Below are 12,980 nucleotides of genomic sequence, written 5' to 3'. Positions count from 1 at the left end.
CCAATCAGAATAGTCAAAGAACAACCCCCCTTGCTTCTGTGGCCCCTTTAAAAGTAGACTGTACCCGCTATTCAAGGTCCCTCGGCTTCCCGAATGCTGGGGGACCCTGTCATGACAGAATTAATAAAATCCTCATGCTTTTGCATTGGCTGTGGTGTGTGAGATGGTCTCTGGGGGCAACTCCTTCTCGGTGTTTGGACGCTAGAGTCCAACACTACCTAGTTTGGCAGCAGCCAAGGAGGGGGTCCAAGGAAAGCCCACAACTCTCTGTCTGAAAAGTGCACACAGGAGATCATGGGGAAGAAGTACATGTGTGGAAGCTGCATAGCAGGGAGGTGAGGACCTAACTCCCCGCAAGCATCTGTGGAGTTTGCAGCAGAGAGGCTGCAACAGAAAAATCCCAGACTCACTCGGAGGGCTTTGGGAAAGGAAAAGGAATTGTCAACCCATCCGGCGGGGCATTGACTCTGGTCCCAAGCAGCTCTGGACTGTTCAGGTGACTGCAAAGCCACAAAGGTGAATTCATGCCCCAAGAGTTGGACGCCAGATGAAGCATGCTCCTAATTAGTCTTAATAATAAAAACTTGGAGTCAAATACTGGGGTAAAAGCTGAACAATCAAAGAAACAAAGGAACAGCCACAGGCTCAAGCTGGTGCCGAGGAAACAGCTGGGATTGCTAAGGAGATTGACAACACTGGGGAGAAGCCTGGGACCCCGGGAAATGTCTGAAGACACAGGCTCATTCATCAGACTCCTCAGGACCCAAATTTGTTTAAAGAAAGTCTGGAGTTGGGGGAGGGGGAGCTTAGTGGGGAAGAGCGCTCGCTGCTCTTCTGGAGGACCTGAGTTCTGTCGCCAGCACCCACAGCCACCTGTCACTCCAATGCTAGGGGATCCAATGTCCTCTTCTAACCCCTGAGGCACCTGCACACGTGTGCGCACACACACATCTTTAAAAAAGCATTTCTGCCTCTTGAAAGCAAACGCATAGGGAAGTATTTCCCTAAGGTCAGCACACTGCTGTAGTTCAGGGGGCAAGCACAGGAACTGACATCGGGACTTGGGGATAATACCCACCTGGCACTGGTTCTGAAGGCATGAAAGACGCGAGATTTATGGAGATGTGGAGAGCAACTGAGGCGGAGTCACTTTGGAGAGGCCCTGAGAGGCTATTACAAGACGCTGCGGAGGTGGAGCTTCGGTTGCAGTGGAGATCCCAGGGTCCTGGAAATGGCCAGGACTGGGCCATGTCTGCCAGCGAGGGCTGCACTCTGGAGTGGAAGAACCCAGGAGAGAAACTGTTGCTGCAGGTGGCAAAGCTGGAATGGTGGAGCTACCAAGATTCTGGAGTCCTGCTGATTAGATGACAAACTCCAGATGCCTCACTTAGAGCTGAAACATTCCGTGTTTTCCCTTCTGGAGTTTCTTCTTTGTTTCAGTTTTTTGAAACAAAGTCTCTACATAGCCCAGATTGTCCTAGAACTCACTATGTAGAGTAAACCTGTCTTGAACTTGAATCCCTCTGATTCTGCCTCCCTACCTGGGATTCTCCCTGCCTGAGGCAAGGCTTTTTTATTATAGTACTGGCTGCTGGAGCTTGTCATGTAGACCAGGTTGGCCTGGTTTCACACTCACAGAGAGCCTCCTTCCTTTGCTGCCCAAGTGCTGGGATTATAGACGTGCACTACTATGCCTGGCTTGAGAGTTTTAGCTTTTTGTTTGTTAGTTTTTCGAGACAGGGTTTCTCTGTGTAGACCAGGCTGGCCCATAATTCAGAGGGATCTACCGCCTCTGCCTGCCGAGCGTTGGGATTAAAGGCGTGTGCCAGCACCTGGCAGATGCTGTGCTTCCTAAGAAGCTTGTCTGGCCTGAGTCATGAGCTTGCGTGAGGCCTCCTTGGTCCCAGCTACTGTTGTGTCTCCCTTATTTCTCATCCACTCCTCCCACTCGGCATCTCGCCATTAGGGACCCTTATTCCTGGGAGTTTGGGTCAGTGATGTTTTAATTGTCAACTTGACACAACCTAGAAGTATCTGGGAGAAGGACCTCTGAGAATGCCTGTGAGTGATTATCTCAATTACATTGGTTGATGTGGAGGGAAGCAACCATTGTGGGTGGTACCATTCCTTGAGCCTAGGGATTCTGGGCTATATGTATATAACGGTGTGAGCAGACCGAGGGTGTTTGTGTCCATTTATTGCTCCTTTCTCTTGACTGTGGCTACGGTATGACTAGCTGATACAACTTTCTACCGCAATGACGAACTGTAACCTGGAGTTGTGAGTCAGAAGCCCTTTCAGCTTTAAGGTCCTCTGTCAGTGTATTTTACCTCAGCAACAGGAACGGAAACCAAGACACAATACCAATATAATCATCACAACCTTGCTAAAAGGCCAGCAAGATGGCTCAGTGGGTGAAGCCCCTTGCTAACGAGATTGACAAGCGGAGTTTGATCCCCAGGGCCCCCCTGGTGGAAGGGAAGATCTGGCTCCCACCAGTTGTCTTTTGACCTCCACACCACACTGCGGTACTTGTGATACATGCAGATGGAGAACACACATATTCAGGCAAACACACACACACAACATAAATAAAATTCAGAAATAAATGGGGGCTGGAGAAATGGGTCCGTGGTTCAGGGTACTTGCTGCTGGGTTTGGTTCCCAGCACTCCTACGGAGCCTCATACCCACCTGTAGCTCCAGCTTCAAGGAAACTGACTTCTGGCTTCTGAGGACCCCTGAATTCACATGTGTATGCCCCAACTCAGACACCACACGTCTGGTACACATACATACATAAAGGCAAAAACACTCATACATATAAAATAGTAAAATAGACCCTATAAAAAAAGAAAAACTACAATCATAAAAGAAGCAGAACAAAGCCAGGTGTGGTGGCACACGCCTTTAATCCTAGCCCTGGGGAGGTGGAGGCAGGTGGATCTGTGATAGCCGGAGTTGTGACACAGAGGAATCCTGTCTGGGGTGGGGGGCAGAACAAATAAATAAGTTTTATTAAAGGAGAGTTTACTAAAAATCTATAAAGTGTTTGCAACAGACACCACTACCAGAATTTTCAGTTGTATTTTTTTTTTTTTTGGTGGGGATAGTTTTTGGTTTGTTTGTTTGTTTGTTTTTGGTGTTAGGAGTTGAAATTGGGGCTCGGTTGTGTTCATAGGCACCTGCTCACTGAGGCATTCCTGCAGTACTCTTGTTTTTTCATTCTTAGACTTGGCTTTACAAGACAAAGTTTCTCCCTGGCTCTCCTGAACTCACAGAGATCCACCTGCTTCTGGAGCGCAGAGATTAAAGGCGTGCGCCGCCACCACCACCCTGAGGTTGTAAGTGTTTATAGCAGTTGGATAAACAAAGTACAATGGGAAACGGAGAGTTAGAATGGAACTTGCTCTGTAGACTGGTCTCCAACTCACAGAGATTGATCCGACTCTTTTTTAAAAAAAATCATGCTTGAACTGTCATATCCACAGTAGTGCGTGCGTGCATGCGGGTCTGTGTGTGTGTGTTTGAGACAGTCTCACTATGTAACTATGGAGCCCAGGTTGGCCCCGAAACGAAACTGCAGTTCCGATCTGGGTAGCACTTGGGAGGTGAAGGTAGAGGGGGACCAGGAGTTCAGCCTCAGTTCCACAGAGAATTCTCAAACGGCAACAACAAAACCTCAAATAAACAAAAAGAGCAGAGGAGGGGGTAAATCACAACCCTCCTGTCTCAGATTGCAGAGTGCTGACTGGCGAGTGTCACCAGGCCCAGCTGTGCAGAGAACTCACAGCTGCTCCACAGCGTCCGGAAGCAGCTGGGGGACCCTGCAGAAGCTAATTCTGCCGCGGAGGTAGCTGGCACCGCTTCCGCATCTGCGGGGCCTACAAGTCCCAGAACGCATCGCGGGGCGCGGAGGCGGGGCGGCGGGGCGGAGAGGAGGCCGAGTTTTGTGATTGGCGAGGAGCTCCAGGCCAATCGGAGGCGCTGTTGTTTGCCAGTCCAGGAGCCGGTCCGCAGAGGGAAGGTGGCAAGATGGTGTTGGAGAGCACTATGGTTTGGTGAGGAGCTTTGGACCTGGCCGGGGGCCGTGTCCGGGTCGCGGGTGCGCACGGCGCCGAGGCCCGAAGGCCTGGGGTGGGGACCGGGTCGCAAGGCGATGTGGCCTTGGGGCCCACGGGAGACAGGCCGGCGACTCCCTGAGTCATCCCGGCCCAGGAACGCAGGCCTCGGAACCCTATTTTCCCACAGCAGCCTTTAGGTTGGTTCTCGGACCCTGCCCTCCATGCCGCCCTAAAGGAATGAGGAGCAGAGGCCAACCGCCCCATCCACCCGTCTCCGACTTCATTGCCTTTCCCTGTACTTTTTCTCTCTTGAACCTATACCAGCATTCAGGGAAGATGGTCCTTCATTTCATCACGAGTCGGAAGGCCTTTGGGTGATTTGCTCGGGTCACACAACTTTTAGTGGTTGTGATACGCAGGCGTCAAAAGCTACCGTACAATGCTCTTCTCCGATGAATTAATGCGATCAGTTTGATACTTGGCATGAGTACCTATTGTGAATTGGATTAGAAGCTGAGGAAAAGAAAAATAATAAATTTTTAAAAAGTCAAGATGTGGACATATATTTCTTCAGGGCTACAAGAGGGTTTTGTTTTTGTAGATACTGGGAATTGAGTCCTGAGCTTTGGGAATGCTCAGGAATGAGCTACAGCCACACCTCTTCTTTACTGCATTTATTATGTGTCATCATTATGATTTTTTAGATGGAGTTTTGACACTGTAGCCCAGGCTGACTTTGAAGCTTTATTCGAGAAGATGCGTAGGCTGGCCTTGAACTTGCAATCCTCTGTTTCCACCTCCCAAGTATGTAGGATTATAAGCCTGAGTCATCAGGCCCATGTTTCTCTTTGGAGATAGGCTAGCTGCCAGCTAAAATACAAGGTGAGCCAGACTTGATGGCTCAAGCTTGTATTTCCAGCACTTTGGAGGTGAGGCAGGGGAATTCCGTGAGTCAGGATGCCTAGGAAGACTGCCTCAAAACAGTACAACCAGAATGCCCAGCTAAATTTGAATTTCAGGCAAATAGTGCATAGTTTTTAGTATAAAAAGTGATTTTAATACAACCCAGATGTTGCTTTTAAAAGTTGTTTGGTTTGGAGAATGCCTCGATGGTAAGAGCCCTTGCTGTTCTTGCAGAGGACTGGGGTTCAGTTCCCAGCACTCATATTGTACTGTTCTCAGCCCCTCCTTGTCAGCCCAGAAGATCCAGTGCCTTTGACCTCTGTAGGTGTGTGTGTGAGATCTTAAAAGTCACTTGTTAAATGTCTGAAATTAAAATTTTATCTCAAGTCCCATATTTTTGTCTTCTAAGTTTGTGCACTTCTAGAAGAGAACATGTTAAGGGAGAAAGAAGACAAGTTTGGAACCCAGCATCTGTTTTCTGGCCCCAACCTTTCGCACACTGGGAGAATTGTAGTGACTTCTGTGTGGTACTTACTGGAGTGCCATGGCATTTGGGACTCCTCGGAACTTGAGCTGTGAAGAGAGCTGCTTAAATAAAAAGCCCCGTGTTGGGGATGTCGAGCAGGGTGACTAACAGATGATTGATGGAAGGTGGAAGGGATCACTGTAGGAAGAAGTTAGGACCAAAGAGCTCGTATTCAGTTCTATAACTCGGGGGCTGATGGAGGCAGACTGTTGTACAGATTGGCATTGATTTGAAAATACTGATCTGGCCAGGTGTTGTACACACCTGTCATCGTGGCACAGAAGAGGTTGAGACAGAAAGATCATGAGTTTGAGGCCAGCTTGGAACATAATGAGATCCTGTTTCTACCCCCTCTCCCCAAAAGAAAGTTTAGAGTGCTGTGTTAAACGACCACAGGCATCAGCCATCGGTGCCATTGCCCAGGCACAGAACGGTGAGAGCCCTTGTTTTCCCTGAGGGTCCTGCATTTCCAGGCACCAGTCTTCTGTAGGGAGCTATTTTAAAATGCATGTGTTGTGATGTTTGTCTTGTCTTTCTCTTTCTTTCTTTCTTTCTTTCTTTCTTCTTCCTGTCCATCCGTCCTTCCTTCCCTACTTCTTGTTCTTTGTTTTTGTTTTTTGAAACAGTTTCTCTGTAACAGCCATGGCTGCCCTGGAATTCACAGAGATCCGCCCGCCTCTGACTCCTGAGTGCTGGGATTAAAGGTGTGCACCACCAGCACCTGCTATACTCTTTCCTTGTTAGTTTTTTATGCATGGTATCACGCTTGGGCAGTGTGGAACTCAATGGAGCTCTGTTTGTGTTGTTAGGTCATCTCAAGTCAGATGTGCTGCCACATACCTGTAACCAGCACTTAGGAGGTAGAGTTGGGAGGATCAGTTCACAGTCATCTTCAGCGTGGAAAACTCATCCTCTTTCTAAGGGAGACCGAGGGTGAGGGAGAGGGGTGGGGAGGGGACAGGGATGGATCTCAGCATGTTGCCCAGGCTGACTCCCAATCCTGGATTCAAGAAATCCTTTCCTTGACTTCCTAAGTAGCTGAGCCTGCAGGTATGCTCTGTTGCCTGGCCTGTATTTGAGAGGTGGGTCAATTGATTTTGCAGTATTGGGAACCAAAGCCAGGGTCTTGTTGATGCTAGGCAAGCACCTTACCACAGAACTGCACATTAAAATTATGATCGGGAAAGTTGAGGTAATACCGGAAGCCCAATTTTGTTACGATTTTGGGGATGAAGGATTGCATGCTGCTGAGGGAACGCATATTACCCCATGCATATCAAGCTGGAGATAGGGAAAGTTGGGCAGTCGTGTGGTGTTTTGTTTGGCTTGAGACAAGATCTTGCTGTGTAGCCGGGCAGTGGTGGCGCACGCCTTTAATCCCAGCACTTGGGAGGCAGAGGCAGGCGGATCTCTGTGAGTTCGAGACCAGCCTGGTCTACAAGAGCTAGTTCCAGGACAGGCTCCAAAACCACAGAGAAACCCTATCTCGAAAAACCAAAAAAAAAAAAAATCTTGCTGTGTAGCCCCACTTGGAGTTCCCTGTAGTTGTCCTGCCTCTGGAATACTGGGACTGACATTAACAGTGGCGTTTTAAGGGGTACATGCATGGGTGGTGGGGTGTGTTTTCCTCCGGTAGCCACTCCGCAGTGCAGTGGCTTTGGTCACTGTCACTTTTCTCCCCCTCTCCCTTTCGTGGTCTGCCCACCCCCCTCAGCTGCTCGTTGGTCTTGCCCACAGCCCTTGCACTGAGCTGTCCCATCCAAACCATGCCGAAAGCCTCTATTGTTCTTATTTTTGGACTTGCTACTTTATTTGACCTGTTGAAGCTGTGGAACCCTGGGAGGAGAGACCCAGTTCCCTGTAGTTGTCCTGTGACTAGCATGTGCATGCTGTGGCAAGCATTTGCCACATACTTGTCTTGCCCTCCAAGTAATAAATGAAATGAAAGAGTGAAGTAACCGGACCTTCGAGAAAGAAGCAACTTTCTCAGAGAAAAAATTACCCAGGGGTAGAGTGATATTCAGTGCTCAGAGAGCGCAGGCTGCTCTTACATGGGATACAACTTCAATTCCCAGCAGTATGTTGTTTCCAACCGTCTAACTCCAGGTCCGGCTCATCCAGTACCTGCTCCTGGCTTCACAGGGTCTGAGGACACACAGAGACAGACAACCATACATACAAATGCAGTTGTCAGAAAGTTAAGTGGCAGAATGAGAAGAGCCTGTGTCTCAGCACCACCTGATATCCAATAAATCACCCCCTACCATTTGCGGTTCTAGTTATTATCAGGTAAAGCTTTCTAAGGTGGAAAAAGTTATCACTGAGCCAGTTTTGCTTTCGAGGAAAGTACCTTGTTCTGGGCACTGCGCTCTTCCCTGAACACAGGTGTCAGTGGCTGGAAGAACTCCCTGAGACCTCAAGGGTCATCAAGAGTTGGTCCCGGACCAGGGATGTGTGGCTCAATAGTAGATTGTGTGACTGATACCTCCACCCCCAAACCAAAAGGCAGGGAAGCCAGAGTCTATATTTCATATTATCTAGATCTTGGGTTTTTTGTTTTGTTTTATCGGGTCTCATATAGCCCAGATTGGCCTCAAACTTATAATGTAGTTGAGGCTTACCATGAACTCTTGATCCTCCTAGCTCCATCTTCGAGTTCCTGGGTTACAGCTGTGTGCTGCCGCGCCTGGCTTGTGTGCTCTGTTAAGATAGAAAGTTCCAGGTGACCCTGCGTTCTAAGCCTGAAGCCACTGCTGTGCCACAGCGTGTCTGGCAGGAGGTGTTGAAGGGTCCCCTATCTGTAGAATATGTTTTGGGGGATCCTCCATTGTTGTGTCCCCCTCTCCCCGTCTTGACAGCGTGGACAACAGCGAGTACATGCGGAATGGAGACTTCCTTCCCACCCGGCTGCAGGCCCAACAGGATGCTGTCAACATCGTGTGTCACTCAAAGACTCGAAGCAATCCTGAGAATAACGTGGGCCTCATCACCCTGGCCAAGTATGTGGGACCCAGGAGTGGGGCTCTGAAGGTGGGTGGTGTTGCCATGTTGGGTCTGTAGGTGGCTGACCTTATGTTGGTAGTACAGGCTGTTTTTACCCTTCCCCGTGTTTTCCCCTCCTCCTGTGGTCAGCACAGCCTGTTGGGTAGGGAGGATTTACTAACACCCCCCCCCCCCACACACACACAGGTTTTTCCCTCTGCCCTGGCTGTCTTCAGACTTGCTGTGTGCCTCAGGCTGCCTTGGACTTGGGTGGACCTCCTCTTGTCTCCCAGGCCTGCACCACCATGCTCAGCTTTTAACTTTTTCTTGTCATTTTGATGCTAAAGGTGACCCCAGTCTCCTTTGTGCGAGGCAAGGGCTCTGCCGCTTAGCTCCAGCCCCAACCTTTGGGATTTTCTTTTTTTCTTGTTTAAAATTTATTTATTTTGTATTTCATGTATATGAATATTTATCCTGCATCTATATATATGCACCATGGGCATGCATGGTGCCCACAGGGGTCAGAAAAGGGGTTCAGGTTCTCTGGAACTGGAGTGTGGGTGCTGGGAAATGAAGCTGGAGCCTCTATAAGAGCAGTAAGTGCTCTTAACCAATGAGCTATATTGTCAGTTTTTTTTTTTTTTGAGACAGGGTCTCATATAGCCTTGGCTGGTATCAGAATCAGATCTGCTGCTTCTGCCTCCCCAGTGCAGATTAAAGGCTTGTACCATTTTGTCCTTCAGGAGACTCTATCTTAAAAATGATAAAAGTTGTTTTTAAGGTCTCTAAAGAAAACATGAATAGCCAGGTGGTGGTGGCGCACACCTTTAATCTCAGTACTCAGGATGCAGAGGCTGGCAGATCTCTGAGTTTGAGTCCAGCCTGGTCTGCAGAGCAAGTTCCAGGACAGCCAGGACTACACGGAGAAACCCTGTCTCGAGAAATCCCCCAAAAGAAAAGAGGAATGGGAGTGGTCGGGAGGCACTGTGTGTCTGAGCTCACCAAAATGCTTTGCTCTCACCTAGTGACTGTGAAGTGCTGACCACACTCACGCCCGACACTGGCCGCATCCTCTCCAAGCTCCATACTGTCCAGCCCAAGGGCAAGATCACCTTCTGCACCGGCATTCGTGTGGCCCACGTGAGTCCTGCCGCCTCCCTGCTGTGAGGATCAGTGCTCATTTTTCTTGAGAACTGTAATCTAGAGCTGGATAGAGCAAGACGAGAGATGGCCTAGAGCAGCGGTTCTCAGCTCCTCACACTGCGACAGGTCTTCATGTTGTGAGGACACCAACCACACAATTATTTGTGTTGCTGCTTCATAGCTGTAATTTTGCTACTGTTTCGAACTGTACTGTAAATACCTGTGTTTTCCAGTGGTCTTAGTGACCCCTGTGAAAAGGTCACTCGACCCTCAACCCCTGTGGTGAGCCACGGGTTGAGAAGCACTGACCTAGAGCACGCTTACTCAGTATAGACAGGGTGGGACAGGAGGACCGTGAGGGATGTGAGGGAGGCCTGATCTGCGTGATTGGTCAACGTGACCGTGATGGAAGGAAGAGGAGGGGCAGGGGACACAGAGAGGAGCTGATGCTTCCTGTGGTTGATGGGAACTTCTTTTGCTTTCCAAGCTGGCCCTGAAGCACCGGCAGGGCAAGAATCATAAGATGCGCATCATCGCCTTCGTGGGGAGCCCAGTGGAGGACCAGGAGAAGGATGTGAGTCCGCGGCCTCAGGCAGAGCCTGCATTTGGGAATTCCCCCACCTACTTAGAATCTGGGGGAAAGGTGGATGTCTGATTTCAGTCTTGTGTCGACCTTTGGTCGGCTGCTGAATTTCTGTGTGTTTTGTGAGGCAAGTTCGGTGCTTAATATATAGAATCAATTTCTTGGTTTTCTTACTTTCTTCTCAGCTGGTAAAACTAGCCAAACGCCTCAAGAAAGAAAAAGTGAACGTTGACATCATCAATTTTGGGGAAGAGGTAAGTCTGGATTGTAGAGCATGGGATCTGATCCATTGGTTATGAACAGGACCCTCCTTTCCTGGAGTAGAGGCCCTGGGACTCTGGAGACTGCTGGGAGCAGTGAGTGAAGGAGGGGTCTGTCTTGTGCTCTCTGCCCCGCAGGAGGTGAACACAGAGAAGCTCACGGCCTTTGTGAACACGCTGAATGGCAAGGACGGAACCGGATCACACCTGGTGACAGTGCCCCCTGGGCCCAGCTTGGCTGATGCCCTCATCAGTTCTCCTATTCTAGCTGGTGAAGGCGGTGCCATGCTGGGGCTCGGTGCCAGTGACTTCGAGTTTGGAGTAGACCCCAGTGCTGATCCTGAGTTGGCTCTAGTAAGCAGATGCTGACCTGGTCTGTTCTCTCTGTAGATGCCCAGCTCGTGGGCTGGGTCATCCTGGGCACTCCCATGCCATCCTTTCCTTCTCTTAGCTCTGTCTGCAGGGCTCTGGCTTGTTCCTTTTCCTGGTGACGCCCCAGGCCCTGTCCTGCTGCTTCCATTTCCCCTTCTCATCTCTCAGCAGTTCTCTTCCTGCGATTACGATAAACCAGAGGGTGCCCTCCTGTTTTCTCCAGCCACAGCAGTGCCCCAGTAGTCTATCTTGTCTTCTCTTTTCCAGGCTCTTCGTGTTTCTATGGAAGAGCAGCGGCAGCGGCAGGAGGAAGAGGCACGGCGGGCTGCTGCAGCCTCTGCTGCCGAGGCTGGAATTGCAACGTCTGGGACTGAAGGTGAAAGAGGTGGATTCTGAAGTCCCGGGCCTGAGGATGTAGCCATTTTAAGCTAGGCTTGGGTAGTGGCACAGCCAGCCCTGTGGGATGTTCACTAGGTCTTCCTTGCCCTTCTGTTCTTTCCCAGACTCGGACGATGCCCTCCTGAAGATGACCATCAGCCAGCAGGAGTTTGGCCGTGCTGGGCTTCCTGACCTAAGCAGCATGACTGAGGAGGAGCAGATAGCCTACGCCATGCAGATGTCGCTGCAGGGAGCAGGTGAGTAGGGCCTGTGTTCAAGGGCCTGGGCAGGGCTGAGGTTGGGGTGAGGAGAAGGCACTGAGCAGAGACTGCTGTTCTCCTTTCCTCAGAGTTCGGCCAAACAGAGTCAGCTGACATCGATGCTAGCTCAGCCATGGACACCTCTGAGCCTGTGAAGGTGAGAGCCGGCAGTGACCCTTGGATCCAGTCATGTTTGAGATCCCCTTGTATTTAGATCCCCAGCCTTTTAGGGCTGAGGCTTCCCTCCCTAGCATTTCACAGACGAGTTCTCTGAGGAACAGAAGGAAACACATAGATGTGTGTTTTCTTCTGTGTAAACGTTGCCAGGGGAACAGTGAGTTGGAGAAGCATTCTATTGTCCTGGAATTTTCTAGTGGATTGATCTGGATTGAAGTCTATGGAGTCCTCCCGAGAGGGTCTGGGGGACAGGAGTGTTGGGCGTTTCCCAGCAAGAAAGCTGCATGTGGTGGTGGTTTTACCCTCTGCGCTCCGTTAGCAGAGTTCTCCTGCTTCTGTGTTGTCCGTTAGTGCCCATGCCATTATGGACACGGGTCTTGCTTACCTAGAGCCTTTCCTTCCCTTTGTGGCACACCCGGCCCCTGCAGCCCCTTCCCTGAGCGCTCTGCTGCCCGTGTGCCCCCGCTCATGTGCCTCATGTGCCTTTTTCAGGAGGAGGACGACTACGATGTGATGCAAGACCCAGAGTTCCTTCAGAGTGTCCTGGAGAACCTTCCCGGCGTGGATCCCAACAACGAAGCCATTCGGAATGCAATGGGCTCTTTAGCCTCCCAGGCCACCAAGGATGGCAAGAAGGACAAGAAAGAGGAAGACAAGAAGTGAGCCTGGAGGGAGGGCTGGCTGAGTCTGCCCAGGGGACTGTGAAGACGGGGTTGGCTATAGACGTAGATGTGCTGTCTGCAGACTTTACAACCTGAATAAAGCTTGGCAAGTTTTTCCCTTTGCTTCAAATAGAGGAGTGCTCGCCACTTCTGCGCTGCAGACAGCTCCTTCTCGTCCCAGCCCTGACGGTTCCTCAGGCTCTTTTCCTTTGTCACTAGGAGAAGCATTGCTGTGGCTCCACCATTAGATCCCAGGGCCACTGAGGTGAATAGAGAATAACACCGTGGTGGCAGTCTAGGGACGAACAGTCCATGTCTGATAGGTCAAAGAACTATTAGTTACGTGTTTTTATTTTTGAGACAAGGTCTCACTATGTATTCATTAAGTATACTGAATTGACCTCAGACTCACAGAGCTCCACCAGCCTCTGCCTCCCAGTTTGCTGGGATTAAGGGTATGAACAACCATGTTTGGCTCAAAAGAGAATTACGAGGGGTCTGGAAAGATGGCTCAGCAGTTAAGGCAGTTACCATGAAAACCTAATGAGAATTTGTATATGGGCCAGGTGGTCGTGGCACATACCTTTAATCCTGGCTAATCCTGGCAGGTGGATCTCTGAGTTTGAGGTGAGTTTGGTGTACAGAGTAAGTTCCAGGACAACCAGGGCTAC

At 50.1% G+C, this 12,980-nt stretch overlaps 1 protein-coding gene across 3 annotated transcripts; it reads left to right on the top strand.

Moving 5' to 3' along the window:
- Positions 1 to 3,944: 3,944 nt before the first annotated feature.
- On the top strand, positions 3,945 to 12,439 carry LOC121450463 (26S proteasome non-ATPase regulatory subunit 4). Of its 3 annotated transcripts, XM_041655367.1 has the most exons (11): positions 4,017 to 4,060; positions 7,599 to 7,781; positions 8,351 to 8,491; positions 9,500 to 9,614; positions 10,105 to 10,191; positions 10,386 to 10,454; positions 10,599 to 10,814; positions 11,100 to 11,217; positions 11,336 to 11,467; positions 11,560 to 11,627; positions 12,140 to 12,439. In XM_041655367.1, the coding sequence occupies exons 3-11, from the start codon at positions 8,370 to 8,372 to the stop codon at positions 12,308 to 12,310; spliced, it is 1,098 nt and encodes a 365-aa protein (XP_041511301.1). In that variant the 5' UTR covers positions 4,017 to 4,060; positions 7,599 to 7,781; positions 8,351 to 8,369; the 3' UTR covers positions 12,311 to 12,439. The 3 variants fall into 3 exon arrangements, with proteins under 3 accessions (XP_041511299.1, XP_041511298.1, XP_041511301.1); XM_041655365.1 differs by lacking the exon at positions 7,599 to 7,781 and having other exon boundaries at positions 3,945 to 4,060; positions 11,100 to 11,208; XM_041655364.1 differs by lacking the exon at positions 7,599 to 7,781 and having other exon boundaries at positions 3,945 to 4,060.
- Positions 12,440 to 12,980: the final 541 nt, after the last annotated feature.

Source organism: Microtus oregoni, unplaced genomic scaffold (genome assembly GCF_018167655.1).
Source record: "Microtus oregoni isolate MIOR12 unplaced genomic scaffold, Mior012 000007F_ref0000211, whole genome shotgun sequence".
In the NCBI taxonomy this organism is placed as follows: domain Eukaryota; kingdom Metazoa; phylum Chordata; class Mammalia; order Rodentia; family Cricetidae; genus Microtus; species Microtus oregoni.
The sequence above is the reverse complement of the archived record's forward strand: the minus strand, read 5'-3'. Positions and strand labels throughout refer to the sequence as shown.

Coding starts and splice junctions, on each gene's coding strand:
- LOC121450463 (XM_041655364.1), top strand. CDS start 4,035: ATGGTGTTGGAGAGCACTATGGTTTG. Junction 9,615..10,104: donor CCGGCATTCGTGTGGCCCAC/GTGAGTCCTGCC, acceptor TTGCTTTCCAAG/CTGGCCCTGAAGCACCGGCA. Junction 10,815..11,099: donor CTGATCCTGAGTTGGCTCTA/GTAAGCAGATGC, acceptor TCTCTTTTCCAG/GCTCTTCGTGTTTCTATGGA.